This window comes from Megalops cyprinoides, chromosome 24 (genome assembly GCF_013368585.1).
Source record: "Megalops cyprinoides isolate fMegCyp1 chromosome 24, fMegCyp1.pri, whole genome shotgun sequence".
In the NCBI taxonomy this organism is placed as follows: Eukaryota; Metazoa; Chordata; class Actinopteri; order Elopiformes; family Megalopidae; genus Megalops; species Megalops cyprinoides.
Genome location: NC_050606.1, coordinates 13,664,480 through 13,682,481, shown reverse-complemented (window position 1 = coordinate 13,682,481; position 18,002 = coordinate 13,664,480). Strand labels below are relative to the sequence as shown.

General features: G+C 42.5%; 1 protein-coding gene across 1 annotated transcript in view; it reads left to right on the top strand.

The window, feature by feature from the left end:
- egfra (epidermal growth factor receptor a (erythroblastic leukemia viral (v-erb-b) oncogene homolog, avian)) overlaps positions 1 to 12,027 on the top strand; it is an 80,868-nt gene extending 68,841 nt beyond the window's left edge. Inside the window, exons 21-28 of the mRNA XM_036518562.1 lie at positions 1,696 to 1,851; positions 2,331 to 2,406; positions 4,940 to 5,086; positions 6,128 to 6,225; positions 6,975 to 7,142; positions 9,121 to 9,162; positions 9,417 to 9,510; positions 10,453 to 12,027. Coding sequence (XP_036374455.1) covers positions 1,696 to 1,851; positions 2,331 to 2,406; positions 4,940 to 5,086; positions 6,128 to 6,225; positions 6,975 to 7,142; positions 9,121 to 9,162; positions 9,417 to 9,510; positions 10,453 to 10,814 — 1,143 coding nt within the window. The 3' untranslated portion in view covers positions 10,815 to 12,027. The remainder of the gene's footprint in view (positions 1 to 1,695; positions 1,852 to 2,330; positions 2,407 to 4,939; positions 5,087 to 6,127; positions 6,226 to 6,974; positions 7,143 to 9,120; positions 9,163 to 9,416; positions 9,511 to 10,452) is intronic.
- Positions 12,028 to 18,002: the final 5,975 nt, after the last annotated feature.

The following is an 18,002-nucleotide window of genomic DNA, read 5'->3' as shown; positions in this document are numbered from 1 at the left end:
TGGACACACCCTTCTTTCTTTGCTTTTACTAATTTCTACATTTTAGAATGATTTCTTTTTAATAATTTCTTTTTTTTTGGAAAGAAATTCATACATAGGCATCAATTTCACTATTTATGTTTGTCTAAGAAACAAATTTAAAGAGAATTTAAAATGTTGGATATATCCTGTAAATCTCCAGGATATATCCAATATCCTGGATATTCAGTGAGGAAATTTTGAGTTAAGTACCTTGCCCAAGGGTACAACAGGACTGCTTCAAACCAGAAACCTTTTAGTTATGAGCCCTGATCCATACCAGTACGCCACACTGCTGCTACGCTTTATTATAGTATTATAAATTCAGCAGGAGGTTATTCTAAAAAAAGACACACTCACTCCTTCCCTTGTTTGACACTCACTGCTTCTCCTTTTATTTTGCATTGGAGAATACACACGATCAAAAAGTAATTATGCCCAATAATTAAGTGAAACATAAACATGGTAATATAGCCTGTCTGTGCAAACTAATACTATTGCAGAGCATTGGTACAGTGTGAAATGTAAATTGAAATGTATATTGAAAATGTATATTGAAATATCATATTGCCACAGGCTCTGGTGTTGTCCCTCTCTGAAGTCAGTGATCAGCCCGTAACTGATCAAGAATAGGTGCACTCACTGTGTCTCTGGAGTGCATGGCTTGGTTCCAATAAGAGTGACAGATGTAGAAATAACCTGTGCTGTTTATCTACTGTCAGATATAATGGTGGTGTGTTTTTAATTATAGCGCGTGTACCGAGGGCGCGGGTTTGTTTCCACATGCTGACCTGCTCAAACACTAGTGTAAATGCGTTTATTGTACGTTCAGTTGCAACACGCCCGTGCATATCACTTTCATAACCCTGTCCCTATTTATTCAATAGGGATTGCTTTTCTTTATCACTTCAGCTAATTAGTTTAAGTCAGCGCATGGAATCACTTTTGCAGCGGTGTCAACAGCATGTGTATCCAGCACTCCAGTTGAATATGGCTATTGAATTGCCTTTTGTACACGTGGACTTGCAGCTGGAGAACTTTGGGGTGAAACCGGATAATAACACAAGCAAAGAGGAATTCTGACTTGGAAGGGTTCAGTCTCAACCACAAAACCCTATCTTATCTCACTCTTTGCAATGCAACATTCCTCCTGGCTAACACGGAACAAAATTCACACCAGAGTGAGTTTTAATTGTCTTTTTCTTTTTGATTTTAGAAAATCAGCAGGAAAATAATATACTATGAACCAAAAACATCTGTAGTGCATACTTTCTCACTTGAAAAGTCAGAAAATTCGCCAAACATGAATGTAGTAACTGAAACCTGGTGTTATTATAGGTTATCAGAGCAGAGAAAATTTAAATCTTATCTTTTACATTATATTACATTGCATTCATTTAGCAGACACTTTTATCCAGAGCAACCTCTAGCACAATTGAACATAAGTGAATCCATTCAAGTTGAATGATCAACAGTGTCAGACCAGGCTAACAACACTCCCAGACCAGTGTGTGTGAGCATAACACTATTCAAGCCCTTATCTTAGAACAGCTGTAATGTAATATCTTCCATGATCTTTGAGCTTGCTCATTACTCAACAAAAAAATGGATAAAACAAATAAATGGTATACAGATTGCATGTGACACTCAAATCGCTGGGTCTCCTCTCAAATCCAGGGGATGAGCTACCTGGAGGATCGTCACCTGGTCCATCGTGACTTGGCAGCCAGGAACGTGCTGGTCAAGACCCCCCAGCACGTCAAGATCACTGACTTTGGCCTGGCCAAGCTCCTCAATTCCGACGAGAAAGAGTACCATGCCGACGGGGGAAAGGCAAGTCCGCCTTCCGTCGCATCTGTATTCCAGATCCACCGATGGCAAGACTTGTTTTAATTGTGCTGTTCGACGAGGAAGTAGAGATATCACTCGTGGTATCATCTGTGCTGTATCAGTAACTGTACTGAGTTCCCCTTGAAATGTATAGCAATGGGAGATGAAGCATATCTCTGGTAGGCCATCTTTTTTTTGCACCCAACCTGCTAATTGGTATTGTTAGTGGAAGTAGTGAAATGAGCAGTGAAATGAGGTAGTGAAATGAGCGTCTGATTCAACTTGGTCATGTGTTTTTACCATGAAGCTTCCCCTTTCAATATGACTGAATCGTAATTTCAGTGAGGTAGAATGCTCTGCACAGTCAGTTTCCTGTTTAACTCTTTACACGTGGCTTTCGTCTGTGACGCCCAACGCACAGACAGCCCTGTAAGCCACAGCTCAGATCCAACAGCTCTCTCACAATGGCCCTCTCTTCCCAGGTGCCAATCAAATGGATGGCCCTGGAGTCCATCCTGCACCGGACGTACACTCACCAGAGCGACGTGTGGAGCTATGGTGAGTCACAGGCGGCCCTTGCTGTCTGGCAGCAGTTGCATTGTGGGATCCGGTTACCCCAGGAGACTGAATGCAAAAGACCCGGGCTCCCTGAAGCAGCAGGCATTGAGCGGAGTGGCTGTTCAAAGAGGCAGGAAGTGTTCCCAGGCTGGGACCTCTCTCAAGAGGCTCAAGAAGCTACTCTTGCTCTTTTGCTCTCTCTTCCTTTCTTTCTTTCTGTCTGTATTGCTTTCTTTCTCTCTCCCATCTTTTACACCCTGATGAAACATGAATATATACTGAAGTAAGCCACAGGAGCAAAACGCAGAGAAATGCATCTTAGTGAACAAAAAACACAATTTATTAGTGTAAGTAGCAGGGCTCCTTTGTACCAGTTAAGGTTGCTTTGAAGAGCTCGCAATTGTGCTGACGAAGAACAAAAACAGAAACAGCGCAAATGAAAGTCTTTTCGTGGCATGGACCATTCATAAACAATGCATATGATGAGAAGGTCAGGCAACATTCAAGAAAAAAAATGAATATATTTTAGTCATGTGTTTTATGTGTTATATTAGCATGAAAATAGATCCGTTTGGCCACTTTGAATATGTAATGACCTCTAGATACATATTAGGCTGAATTTGAATGAATGTAGAATTTATTGTTTAAAAGAGGAAACAAAGGATGCTCTCAGTGTGCAGCTCAAAGTCTTAAATTTTGAGAATGGTATTATTTCAGTGTTTTACTTCTTACTTATACTTCTTGTTTTACTTCTTACTTATATTTCAACACATTCAACACACTATAGGGATTTCTATAGGGATTACTTTTTGCTGTTCGTTGAGGGCTACCGTTCATCTTGACCCGAAACACCCACTCAGGCAGCTCAGTTCCTCAACCTCTCTGCCCCCAGTCTCGGGGGGGAAGCGGGCCTTCCGCAGAGCAGGGAATGAGATTAGCAGGAGCTGGTGAGGGGAAACAGGTCCTCCTTCAACGAAACTGGTCCAACTCCGAGCAGAACCTGCCAGATCAGGTGGGCGTACCCACCCCATCCTGTCACGATCAGGTTCCCTCAGTGATGTCAATACAATATGCCTCACTGGCATGAAACGCATTCTATAAACGTTGCCAAAGTGTAGATGAATTGGTCAAAACAAATGCGCACATTTAGATCAGTGAACACATTTACAGGATAAATACAACAATTACAAAATTATATAGGTGATTACATTACAAATATACTCTTTTTCTCTCTTCTTCTGTCGCCCAATTTCACTTTTAAGTCACTTGCTTGCTATTTTCAATCACAAAAGTCATGACATTCTTTCACCATATAAGATGAAGCTTTGCGAGTTTTCAGCGCTGCAAAGGCGTGATATGCGTCATGGCCCTACAAGCTTCACAGGACAAAGATCACTAGTCGTAAATGTGTAACCATGGAGATTATTACAAACTGATTATTTTTACAGTGTCAAATATTTGCCATTTTGGATCTTCCGTGAAATATAATGTTTTTACAGGTTTGCAATGAATTTAAAAAATCATACTGAAATATTCTGGTTCGAAAGCCAAACCAATGTGAGTCTGGCTGAAGTGTTTAACTCAGAACAGATCGAACAGACTAAAGATCTGACAGCAATGAGCCCCTGGAGAGAACAGCGTTGCTCTTTCACTCAATCATTCTCTGTTTCTGTCTGGTGTAGACCAACTCTCTGCTCCCAAAAGGGAGGTTTAAATTGGTCTCTCCCATTAAAAAAAACTGCATGTTATTCAGATTAACTGTTAAAACCTGCTGATAACACATCATAAACCTTGCAAACAGCAGTGCACAGTTGAGTGAGACCAGAAGATCACCATCAAGCAAAAATGAAGATCTGTTAGCCCCCAAATACCTAATTAAATCTGCTCCAAGTCCAGTTATAGTGGAAACATATTTAAAGCTCATTTTAGCAAACACATGTCTATTTCTATGTTTTAGTTCTAGCTGTAAGTTCTCTGAAGCCATAGATGGATAACCAGCTAACACAAAAGTCTGTCTTGACATTGTTACAATGTCACTAAAATGTTCTGAAAAAGTCACAGTTGTCAGCTAGGTGGTCCTATCTAAACTATCTAATAAAACATGTTGGGAAACATGCTGAAACATACTGTTATTGGGTGTGCAGAGACCAGCGGCCCAGCAGTTTGATAATTCAATTCACTCTCCTTGGAACCTGCTGTGCAGCACCTGCAAGCTCTGGTTTTTGATGACACACAGCCTGTGACACCGGTGGCTTCTCTTAGACACCACATGTGACCGCCTACTTCTTTGTGTTCGCAGTGAGTCACGAGTAGCTCATCCGCACCGAACGGAGAGAAAAGTCAACATAGCCAGCACGGTCACCTTCTCCTTCCCCACAATGCCCCAGTCATCTCCTGTTATCCCAGAATTCCCTGCAGGCAGCCATGATATCTCAGGCACACCTCCATTCATCACGGGTGCCAGCTGCTGGAGAGCTTTGTCCTTTGGTCGCAGCTCTGTCGTGGTGACGTGTGACTCGGTTCTTCCCCGTAGGTGTGACAGTGTGGGAGCTGATGACATTCGGGACGAAGCCATACGATGGCATCCCGGCCAGCGAGATCGCCGGGGTCCTGGAGAAGGGGGAGCGGCTTCCCCAGCCACCCATATGCACCATAGACGTCTACATGATCATGGTCAAATGTGAGTCCTCCCAGAGGCTGAGCCCGATGTTCTCATGTGCTTTGGAGGGGGGCTATTTTAGGATGGCAGGCTGTTAGGGATGGCTTCAGATAAGGTATGCTCCTTTACTCGATCCGGCTAGTGCCGTTTTAGGAAAAGCTGAAGTGAAGTGAATGCAAGCGAAGTTTGAGTCAAAATATGTCCAAGGTCAGCCAGGGTCACAAGTCAGTGGATTCTCTGCACCAAATAACCAATTCTTTATGGATCTCTCCCTACAATTGATCTCAGATCTACACTGAGTTTACCTTTGGCTGATTCAAAGTTCACCTAAAATGACATTGAAATCCTGACAATTAAGTGACACCATGTAGATAAGATCATATCTTAATTATTGCTGCCCTATACTGTCTATAGCAGCTCTAGAGAGGATAAGATAGGAATCTCAGATGTGTAGCTGCAAAAGGGCACTTTGTCTTGGTGGATACTGTAAGTGCAGTTTAATTTGTGGATGCAGTGTGAAGGAGCAAAAACCCTACCTACACGGAACTTTCTACCACAGTTACTCTGTTTCTTATGACCATATATTCATCTCTATATGTTTCACATTGAAAGTTCTGTGTCTGCCATTGTTGAGGTAGGTACTAGAGATTAAGATACTAAGATTTAGTGGCTTGTCATCAACATTCTTGAAAGACTATGATCTAAAATAGAACATCCGTAGCTAGTGTAGACAGCACCAGAACCTGCTGTTCACTAAGCGGAAACTCCTAGGTGAAGTATGACAGGAGTGCAGGAGCTGAATACTGTAACTGGGAGTAATAAATATAATATCTGTACCATAAAGCTAAGTGTGGGATGGAATGGTGGGAGTGCCGTGCGGAGGACAGATGCCCCACAGTCAAAGCAGCAGATATCCCTATCTCTTAATTGTAGTACTAATGCAAGGGCCTTGGACTAAGGCATTCAGGTTGCACATAGGTTGCAGGTTATTGGGTCTGAGATCAATTATAGCTCTTTAGTTGTGAGGTTCACTCCTTTTCCTCTGTCTCCTCTCCCCCTCAGGCTGGATGATTGACGCGGACAGCAGGCCCCGGTTCCGCGAGCTCGTCGCCGAGTTCACCAAGATGGCCCGAGATCCACAGCGTTACCTGGTCATTCAGGTAACGAAAAGAGGAGCTGTGCATTAAAGCAAAGTTTTAAAAGCGGAAACTCCTAGGTGAAGTATGACAGGAGTGCAGGAGCTGAATACTGTAACTGGGAGTAATAAATATAATATCTGTACCATAAAGCTAAGTGTGGGATGGAATGGTGGGAGTGCCGTGCGGAGGACAGATGCCCCACAGTCAAAGCAGCAGATATCCCTATCTCTTAATTGTAGTACTAATGCAAGGGCCTTGGACTAAGGCATTCAGGTTGCACATAGGTTGCAGGTTATTGGGTCTGAGATCAATTATAGCTCTTTAGTTGTGAGGTTCACTCCTTTTCCTCTGTCTCCTCTCCCCCTCAGGCTGGATGATTGACGCGGACAAAATCAGAAGTGTTAGCACCAGGTTAAAAACACAGGATCAGAAAAAATATTCAGTTCTAAGAGTTTCAAATAATTCTATTCACTGAAGTGGACACAAAACACTTTTTGTCACCTGGATCATTTGTCTCCATGTTATCAGATGATTATTCAATGCAAAAGCTTTCTTCTGAATGACATAGACATGTCAGCGTCTTCAGTCACCAAAGAGGGTAGAGCGTCCAGCTTCATAGCAGGCCAAGACTAGGGATGTCACACTTGCTCTACTAGCTGGCGTTCCTAACCTCGCTCTTTCCCTCTGGTAATGACTTATCTGGACTGCTTCCACATAAAGAGATCCCTACTGAGCATTCTGTGGTCATAAATCTTGGTTCTTAACCACAGGGTGACGAAAGGATGCATCTTCCCAGTCCCACTGACTCCAAATTCTACCGCACCCTGATCAACGACGAAGACATGGCCGACGCAGTAGATGCGGACGAGTACCTGGTCCCCTACCACGGATTCTTCAGCAGTCCCAGCACGTCCCGCACACAGCTCCTCCACTCCACGGTAACCACACACCCGGCAGCGCTGCTTCACGGTGCTCTTCCTCCTCAGAGCACAGGGTCGTTTTTTGTGTTATGATGTCATCATTGACAGTGTTACAGGAGTATGTGTTACAATTTAGGTCTTATTCAAAGGTTTGTGTTTGGATGGCAGCAGCTTTGCCGTTTGTGGTCGAAAGCCCAGCCGTGATGCTGTGTTAGTAACCTCTGACTAACGCCATAGCGTATGAACAGACATCCATGTGTGTCTTTGATCCCAACTTAACTTTGCTTTATGTAAACAGCAGAGCCCAGTTTGAACCAGTAGCACACAAACACTGTGAGTTATTCCTGCTTAACTATGTCTCTACACATCTGTGTCACGTGTACACATACTTTAGTTAACTGAGGTTTGAAATGCCACTAAAGTGTGTCACAAGGACATACTGAGCACTATCCAGCACTGATTATTGTCACATCTGGTCCTGATTAACAACTCACTTTGTCAGAAATCAAGCTACAAGATATTTACTTGTTGAGTCTGTGATATTCCTGCATTATGTTAACTGATACAGTCTGTCATCCTCTTAAAGAGTAACCAGACATACAATGGAGACTTTGATCACATTCCAGACTGCTTCCTCCTTCCCTCTGAAACACTAATCTCTGATCAGTGCAATCCAAGTTTCCAATGCAATCCCAAACGCACATTTGCTAAGAACTGATCACAGATCAGTATTGGGGAAGAGGGAGTGAAAAAAAAAAACACAATGCCACCTTTGTGCATTGTGTGTGCATTGTGTGCAGAGGAGTGGAGATCAGGTGAAAGTCAAGAGGATTTTCAATGACCAGCCCCATACTGAGGCACAGTGGTCCTCAGATTTCATGACTGGCACAGAAACGAGTCAGTTCTACTGTTATTTCAAAAGCAGACGTGATAAAATAGAGGGGAGAATGCAGCTCGACTTCAAACAGTGCGCACTATTCAAGCGCATGTGATGTGATATATTATCACCCAGGAGCCCCGATATCTCCCAGTATCTCCGCTTTCCTGTGTGTAAGGGTGCCACTGACAACGTCTGCCTCTTGTTTCCGATGTCTGGAATTCCTTAAGGATCCATATGGGTTGTTTCACTTTCACCGAGTCCCATTCGTCCGGGGGTCGCCTCCTTCTGTGGGGGTGACAGTGGTCCCAGAGGGAGGGGGGGGAAGTGTAGAAATGAACAAACGGAGCATGGTGAGAGAGGAAATGAAAAGGGAAAAGGAAGAAAAGGAAGTGATATCTGGCAGCGGCCGTACCTGGCCTGCACCACACAGAGAGACAGACAGAGAAACAGATGTGGGATGGAGGCTCACTTCCTGTTCGGTCCCCAGCGGACCTTCCCCCTCCCCAGCTCAGCTGCCCCCTGATTAGTTTCCATCTTGTCAAGGCAAGGCATCCGCGTCTGCAAAAAGACTCAGAAAAAGTCCCATTTGGTCCTATTTTTTGGCTAACCGTGCAACAGAACATGCTCTATAATTTCAAAGCCTCCCAAGCTTTGATGACCTTTACAGGTCCAGGTAGTACTGCTCGTGAAAGTCCTTTGGCTGGAAAACAGCTTTACACCGGTGATCAGTGTGCTCACATAATGGTCTTTTGTCTCATATTCATGGAGGCAGGTTAAATTCTGGTGCTCATATACTTCATTTAACGTCAGTCTGCTATTTGCCATCTCTTTAAAGGTGTGTTGGATTTTTCATTCAATGTAATAGATTTTTAGTCTATGGAACAGATTTAATTTATGGTCATTGTGATGTTACTTTATTACTATTTCTCCATAACCATCCATGTTAAAGTCAAAATCCAACATTAAAAGTGGTTTGCATCAGTTAAATATTAATATCTTAAATATATCTTAAACGTAAAAGAAAATATTGACTAATATATTTTCTTATTGAGCTCCTATTACAGAGATCCATTCAGGGGGTGTCTGACAGGTTATATTGCTCTGTCTGTGTTTCAGAGTTTGAACAGCAGCATAGGAGCCTGCCAAACCAGGAATGGGGTGAGTAATAATACTAACACTTACAGTATGTCCTTTTCTCAGCTGACTTTCTTTAGTAGCAGGATAGTTGAATGGTGAAATGTATAAGTATATGTGTACACACACACACACATATATATATATATATATATATATATATATATATATATATATATATATATATATATATCTTAAGGTTGTTTCAAATGTGTGAAGCATGAAGCCGCTGTCGTAGGTTTGTCTGTTTTATGATATTGTTGCCCTGTTTTGTTCAGAACGGCTTCCCGATGAGGGAGAATAGTGTGATTCTACGCTACATCCCCGACCCAACTGAGAGGTTCTTGGAATCAGACTTCCAGCCTGCTCCAGGCAAGTACCTCTGACCGCCGCACGTTTCTATTTCATATTGTGCCACGTATTAATGGTGATGAGCAAACTGAGCATCTCAAAAATCACGGAGCCGACTGAAACCTTTGTGACTGAATGATTAAAAGAGGCCCCAGATTGCTGAAGCCAGCAGAGGAGTATGAAGCTGTAAGTAAGTGGATTGAAAATTGCATGAGAGTAGAGGAAGGCCCTTTGAATCCAGTTCTATGCAAACTCTTCTGCACTAGTGGTGACACAGTCACATGCTCAGAGTCTTCTCTGGCATCAGAAAGCATGCTGAGAGTCTTGTCTGTATTCATGCACTTTTGTTCTCAGAGTTGGATGTACTTAGCCATATCCTGTCAGCTAATTCCTCTACCAGGGTAGTACTTGATGAGCTCAATAGAGGGTAGTACTTGATGAACTCAATAGACCCATTGTTTTGGTTCAGGTGGGTATTCAAATCCAGAGTTAGGGTTTTAGGAGTTCTTTTACGCTCTGGTCTCTGGACTTCCACTTAGTCCCTCTGAAATGCTGCCTAGCTTTTCACCCCTGATATATTTACTGAAGATGTGGTAACCTTCACTGATGTGGCAGTAAATATAATGAAGCAACACTGGCCCATTTATTTTCAGGAGGTAGGATGGGGACATCTACTGGACAATGGCTGTAATGCACTAGTGTTTTGCGGCAAATGATATCCTGCATAGTGACCTAATGCGCTTCAGTTTATAATGGTCGCACATACTGTTCTTCAGCCTGAGAACCCCAAGTGATGATTTTATTTGAGATGAGTGGATGGAGAGATCATATGTCATTAATGGCTGGCAGGACAACTTGTTTGTTGTTCTGTCTCCCACTAAAGCAATTGAATATTTTGTTTGACTTTTTCTGTCTTTTTCTGTCTCTTTCATCTGACTGGGTGTTGGACTTGCGGCACTGCAGACTACGTGAACCAGAATGGGAACTGTGCGTCTGCATCAAACTCCATGTACCAGCGTCCCGCGCCCCCTCGCTTCGCCCTCCCCACGGTGGCGTCCGACGAGACGGAGACGGAGTACCTCAACTGCTTCAAGAACTCGTCGGAAGGGCCCGAGTACCTCAACACGACCCAGCCCGGCCTCCCTGAGCTCGACCTGAATGGCCCCCGCCACTGCGGCCAGAAGCTCGGCCCCCAGACCAGCCTGGACAACCCCGACTACCAGCAGGAGTTCACCCCGCCGGTCAAGTCCCGGGCCAATGGGCACCTACCAGCCGCTGAGAATGTGGAGTACCTGGGCCTTGCCGTGCAGGCAGAGGTCCACTAGCGGTCTGCCTCCCTGGGGGAGCCCACGATGTGAGACGGAGGGATTTTGGAGGGGTACCCTGAACTGCTTTGGCCACTGTTTGCCCCCACTTCATGGGCTGGGAAGGGTACTGTGTCAGTGACTAGAAAGTCATCTCGGACTTCGAATCCCGTTTCCTGGTTTGTTTTGTAACGTCCCCAGAGCATCTGTCCCCCATCCCCAAACCTAGAATGAAACCCTCTAGAGATGTCAGATGTACTTCAGAACAGGCCTTGGCTCCCTTGATTTCAAGCAGTGGCTAAGACATAGTCTTCAGCCCAGTATTGCTAGATGACTGTGGGGCATCGAAGCTCTGATGCAAAGGATGCACTGATCAGATTGTACAAGGGATGAAATTTTTGTCCTCTACTCACAAGTTTCGCAGACACAGCAACACTCATTCTGACTCAACTGTGAGGTCTCAGCAATGATCCCTCAGCAGTGTCCAGGTCAAAGACGGGGCTGTCCCAATGTTGACTTTTTGCCACAGAATGTGAATGTCCAGAACATTATGGAAAGCCAGGCTTGCCCTAAGGAAACCCTGAACTGAGAGGCTTGATGTGAAAAAAAGACTGTATAGAGCTTCTGTTCTTGGACTTTGTTGCAGAAGCCTGCTTTTAGGTACCCTTTTGAAGACAAGCGTGCAGTAACACTGTTTTATCAATGGACAAAATATGCTCAAAGCCCTCCTGGCCAACAAAACATGCAGAGTATATATATAAGAACTGAAAGACGTCTTTGGTATTAGTAGCAAACGGTACAATGGCATCTATACTTGGAAACCTCTATGTGCTGTGATGTTTGATGTTTTAAAATATGTACAGGGTCTCTTGATTCGTGTTTATGTTTTTCTGTTCTGAGACCAAAACTCTTGGTACATTACGAGAAATATTAGGCATTGAAATTTTTGGTCGACCCAGTCTGTGCTTAGGTCTCATCCTTCCTCTGTTTAGGAAAAATATCATTTTCACTTATTGTGGGCACGTTAGGACAATTTTGAGGCAGACACTCAGAGGACTGGCAAGAGAGGCAGTGTCAGAAGAGAAAAGGATCATGGGTACAGACACAGAAAAATATGGGATATATTGTAAATATGTAAGGCTCATATATCATCTAAGAGGTAATTTGACTCATAATTCTTCAAAATAAACTTTGTTTTGTCTGCTTTTCTCTTCAACAAGTAGCTACAATGTGACAGCCCTTTTTTTCATCTAGTTCACATTTGGTTTTGCACAGTAAGTATTACTGTTTCAAAGTCAAACTGAATAAAATGTTTTTTTTATTATTATTTTTCTTGACTTCCTTTTGACTCACTCCATATTTCTTTGGATTTGCACCTTCAAACGTGAAAATTACTCGAAGAACATGTGAGATTTTTCAACAGACTACAAGCATTTTTAAAATGACCAGACCTCAACCAGAATCAGAATGTGATGATGCCATCCAAGCCAGTCATGTTTTGTGTTGTGCTAACAGTCTGATGAGGGGGCACTGTGTACCAGGATGTGCTATTGTTTTCATTTGTCTTCACTTCATGTGGCTAGCAAAGTTCCTGTGGTGCTTATAAAGTATATATAAGCACCACAGGAACCACCTTTTCCTGTCTCCTAAACATAAAATCAGCTAGAAAATCATTCTCCATCTCTTTAGCTCATAAAATCCTGTTTGCTGTATTGGAACCATTGGATGCTCTGGCATTCAACATACAGATATTTGCTACACATTGACGGTGTAGGTGAGACAGCATCCTCCTAATGTAAAGCATGTAACATTTTAATGGATGAGATGTGTTACATAATGTGAAAGTTATTATGTTGGCTTATTTGGCTTCATTCTGTATTATCAGCCCAGTCACTATATTCTATTCTCAAACCTTTATATTGTTAAAATGCATCCGAGCGTTTCTGAACATAAAGTTTCTAAAAACAGGTTTTTAGAAGAAAACATTAGATTTACTTTTATTTTCATCCATACATCCTTTACACCATCAAAGCAAGTCACCAGTATATTCATATTTGCTTTGTCTAATTCAATCATAAAATTGTGATTACATCAGCATATCCGGGTTGCACTTCCAGTAAATGTAATGTTATTTGTGGTTATGTGCATCAGCATTTTGAAAGTGACAGGGGGAAAAAGGTTAAAACCTAGGCTTTTATATTAAAGCAACCTATAAAGAAGTCCTGTTTAGAATCAGTGATAACAGAAGGGGGCAAGGTGCTTTTTATTAGCAGGTGGGGCATTGTGTACATACTGTAACACCCAGTGTTTAAGACATGCCTGTGCCCTGGGGCCATCTGCGTCACAAAATTATTTCATTGCTCCTCACCGCCTCCTGAAAAATGACTTACGAGTGTTCCATTACCAAGCTGTTCTGTAATTCCTGACAAGGTCCAGAGAGCTCAGGGCAACTGCAAGGAGAGTGGGAGGAGGTGATATTAAACCAACCAAGGGAGTGAACTGAAAATGACCTGCAAAGTCTGCAAAGTCTGGATGCACTTTTACACTGGTCAGGACTTCAATAAATCAATTCTGAGAACCAAGAAAGCAGCACTGACCCCCCCCCCCCCTCCACACACACACACACACACACACACACATTTCCGCAGGGGGTTAATCATTGCATTAACCTGATAAAATGGTCAGAGTGACTAAATGGCACAGATGGATCATTTCAAAGACCTCCAGATAGACCTCAGCTAACCTATCGCTATTCCTGGCTCAGTTTAAGCATGAACACTTCTGATAGGTTAACTTTGTGTGACTAAGCAATGGTGAATAATCAGGTGTGATGGGTGGGGGTATTGCAATTTTTCAGTGCTGTTCTTTCCATTACTCACAAGGGAGGTAGGTCTGCCTCCCAGTATACCCAACCCAGTATATCTATCCCACTATATCAAATCTGTCACAGATGCTAGTTTCTGAACCACTGCTTATTCTGAAAAGTTGGTTTTCCTGTCTTTCAGTATGATTTGAGTGACTCGATGATGATGGTGGCTATTCCAGTGTAGAAGGATGTTACCCAATATTCAGCTCTAACTAGATTTTGAAGTTTGCCTTTGGCCCTTGAAACTTGCTCAACCAGTTTTCGACTTTTTCCTCATAATGGAAAAACAGTGAAGTCTTGTATATATTGTAATGTATAGGTATGGACCCCAGGAACCCAATTCTTGACCCTGTCACAAATGTACAAGGATTGCCCTGAAATTATTGTCTGACTTTTTCTCAGCCAAAATGTGTTTAAGAAATGAAATGTATTCTGTATGCACAGACTTTATGCTGACATTACTTTTAATACATGGCATTACTTTTGGGGCAACGCTTGTATGTTTCTCATATCTTTAACATTCTCTTGTTATGACATTAACCATGTCTTTAACACAAAAATATCATGAAAACCTTGTATTTCAGCTATGTGTGAATAGAAAATAATTCACATTTAATCTTTCACATTTAATTTTATGCACTTGAATATCCTCCTATAAAACTGGAATTGTAGAGTATATTACTACAGGACAGAACTCCTTTTCCACGTAAACCAAAGGCCTTTTAGTTAATAATTCTCCTCAGTACAAAGAAGACTGTTGCCACTTCTATAAAGTGTGGCCACTGACTTTACTAAATATTTCCTTAGCTCTGGTAAATAAGTAAGAGTCACCAACAGGAAACATGATCTGCTTCAGTATAATGTATAGTGTAGAACAGTCTGGTTCTTATTGTTTGACTTAAATCACAACATTTCTTCATGTGCATCCTGACAGTATCAGTTGCCTGGACTGATCAGAAAGTCAGAGAATGCAAATTCAACTTGGCCAAAAGGGCCATTTTGTCAAATGGTGGGAAGTGTCTGATACTGCATCTACATCAGTGGCAATCATGCTCCCTGGTCAATTACAAAATATGGGCTTCATCAAAGGATTTTAGGGAAAAAAAATATGGATAAGAGATAAACAGGTATAGAGATGGGCAGTAGTACATGTGTTTCATGTGTAAAAGAACGAAAGAAGTTGGTGGTCACGGAAGTGACAAGAATGGAGACAGACAAGTTCTTGGTAAAGTCTGTTAGCCAATGCCAGCAAGGCCAGTGGACAAGGTGGGAGGGCATTCTCCCAAGGCCAATGGGATGCAGTGACCTGTGGAAGATCTCTCAAGCAAGATTGAGTTTTTTAATCAGAGTCACATATGAAACCCTTCCTAGCCTAGCCAATATGCCACGGTGGTTCGTCTCAGAAGAGAACTGTGGCCTCTCCACCACATCCTGTGTGCCTGCAAGACCGTCTTGGACCAGGGTCGTTACAGGTGGCAGCATGACCAGGTGCTAAGGAAGCTGGCAGAACACACAGAGAGCATGAGAGTCCTGGCAAACAAGAAGCCCCAATGTCACCAGAAGCGGCTTGTCCATTTCCTAACAGCTGGGCAATCGGTGCAGAACTGCTCTACACAAGACAGAACATCAGTCTTGGCCCTAGGAAATGACTGATCAATGAGAGCAGACCTTGACAAGCAGCTGAGGTTCCCCACTGACATCCCCACCACCACACTGAGGCCTGACATCGTCCTGTGGTCGGCAACCGAGTAGCGTGTCTTGATAGTCGACTTGACAGTTCCATAGGAAGAAGGCATCCAGGAAGCATATGAAAGAAAAAGGTTGTGGTATGCTGAACTAGTGGCAGAGTGCTGAGAGAAAGGCTGGAGAGCAACAACCTACCCAGTAGAAGTCGGCTGCCGCGGCTTTGTGAGCCTCTCAACAAAGTGCTTCCTGAGAGACATTGGCTTCACATCAAAGTCAAAACAAAGTCAAAAAAGTCCTAAAAGATCTCTCCGAAGAGGCAGAAAAGGGAAGCTTTTGGCTCTGACTGCGAAAAAGAGACAAGAGCTGGGGGAACCAAGAAGCCACTTAGTGACCATTTAAATCCAGCTGCAGGGAGCAGCAGGGAGATGTCCCTGACTGCTGCCCCACCATCCTGAGATGTTCTAGGATTAAAGGGGTGAAACATCAGTGAAGGATGGCTCCCAGCTGAAGACCCTGCAGCTGGTATTCAGGCACTGGCGGAGGTGCGACAGGCAGAAATGCCCCGCCGGTTTTAACATCAGTCTGTCCCCAAGCTCAGCTTCCTAGGGGCAAATTTCTGCTACTCTATGAATGCAGGGGTGATATTTGGTGCTGATTACACGCTGGAGGATTGGTATATAATTTAGATTATTGTATCAAACTCTCTAACAAATTCTATAGCAATAATAGCCACCACCTTTCTGTGTTGGATGTTAAAATATTTATTTGCATTAATTATAATACATTTTGGTTAAGATGCGACCAATGTCCTGTAGATGTACCCAACCCATGTATCTAAGTGTAACGTCAAGGCACATTTTTATTGTACCACTCATGATTAAAACCAAAAACCGCTAGTGAATATCATAGTTATAATAATTATAAACTTGCTCAGTCCATTGTCATTGTCAACTCTTGAGATCACATCAGGTGATTTCTATTCACATGAAAGGTCTACATTCCATGTGTACTCTTTGATCTGACACCGCTTACTGGCTTAGCAGAAACAATTCTACAGGACACCTGCACAAGGCCTGTATTTTGCATAGTTTAGCAGTCACAGCCTGAGGGGAATGAAAACATTCAATGCAACTCAGCAGTTAAGTCATTGCTCGGTTGCTGGTAACACTGGACTTCAGACCAGCTCATGCCTCTCCATATAAGTGCCACACAATATTAATGACCCCGCCACATCAGCATTCTTAATGTTTGTGGACAAGAAATACCATTACTATCTCCAGAGCTCCTCAAATTAACATTTTTATAGTTGTTTAGAATAGATTGGTAAAAAAAAAAATGTGTTAGTCTGTAAATGTATTATATTGTGTACCATGTTTCAATTTCAACGCACTGTGCTTAATGCTATGCATACATTTTTGATAGCCCTGCACATACAGAAATCAAATGTAGTCATTAAATAAGGTGGTGGTGCTGATAGTAATGTTAGTTGCCTGGTAGCAACTTTAGGTTGGAGGAATTAAAAGGCAAACAGGCTGAATCAGTGGCGTCGTTAGGTCCGATCATTCGGGGATATAGCCCCGAACATTTTAGGCGTAGCCGTAGCCCCGAATATTTTCGCCCTGAAAAGGGAGGTGTTTATAGCAAAACGACAGACAGACTGTAACAGAGCGGGAACTTGACTTGCAGCGTTCGAAGGTGTGATAATATTTGTTTATTATAAACGTAGATATCCTCCCCAACCTACCGATGCCGATCTCCCTTCAAAAAAAAAAAAAAAGACAAGCCACAGGCAACTTGACTTAGCCCCTGATCTTTTCCACAGCTAGAAACGCCCCTGGGCTAAATTGAGCGGGATACACTTATTTAAATGTTTGGCAGAAGCTTCCAACAACTGCTGTTCGTTTACAGCCACTAGATGGGAGAAGAGACCAAACTTTGTCATGAAGTTTCGCAATTGAAAATAAACTGTCTAGCGTAACAAAGCCTTTTTACCCAGTTTATTCTATGTGTATCTATACTATTGATGGGCTTTGTATTTTAATATGGTGAACTTTATTTCAAATGGAGCACCTCTGGAGTTTTGATCGGATCGCAAAGATAGCATAGTCAATATCAAAGATTACTATCCTTTCAAGATACTTAAACACACGATGTTTAAGAATCCTGCACGTATAGAACAAAATGCCATTAACACCATTAGTACCAAATGAACAATATGCTGTCAGATGACAAGAATTACCCGTAACATCACATTCACGAATAAGAATGCATGAACGGGAGACATTAAAAAACAAGTAAGATAATCTTTTCATTGTTATTTTTCGTCGATTTAAATGTGCTTGTTCACTTAAATATTTAAGTAAGATTAAAGAGTTCGCGTTGAAAAGAAGATAAAAGTATTGGTGTTGTCAGCAGTTTCCTTGTGTGTCTTATACAGTACGCATGTTGACACTGTGTCAACATAGTGATACCCATCAGTCATATCACCTCATTTTGGCCAGATATCACTGTTCAGGCGGATTTGTAATCTATATGCTGAATAAATGAATTCACTCAAGTATCACTCATGTCATGTGATGCACAGCTCAGTGTCCACAATTTCAGGTGCACTGAATTAAAATATGCTCATCCTTGTTTTGTAGCCCTACTTTTATTTT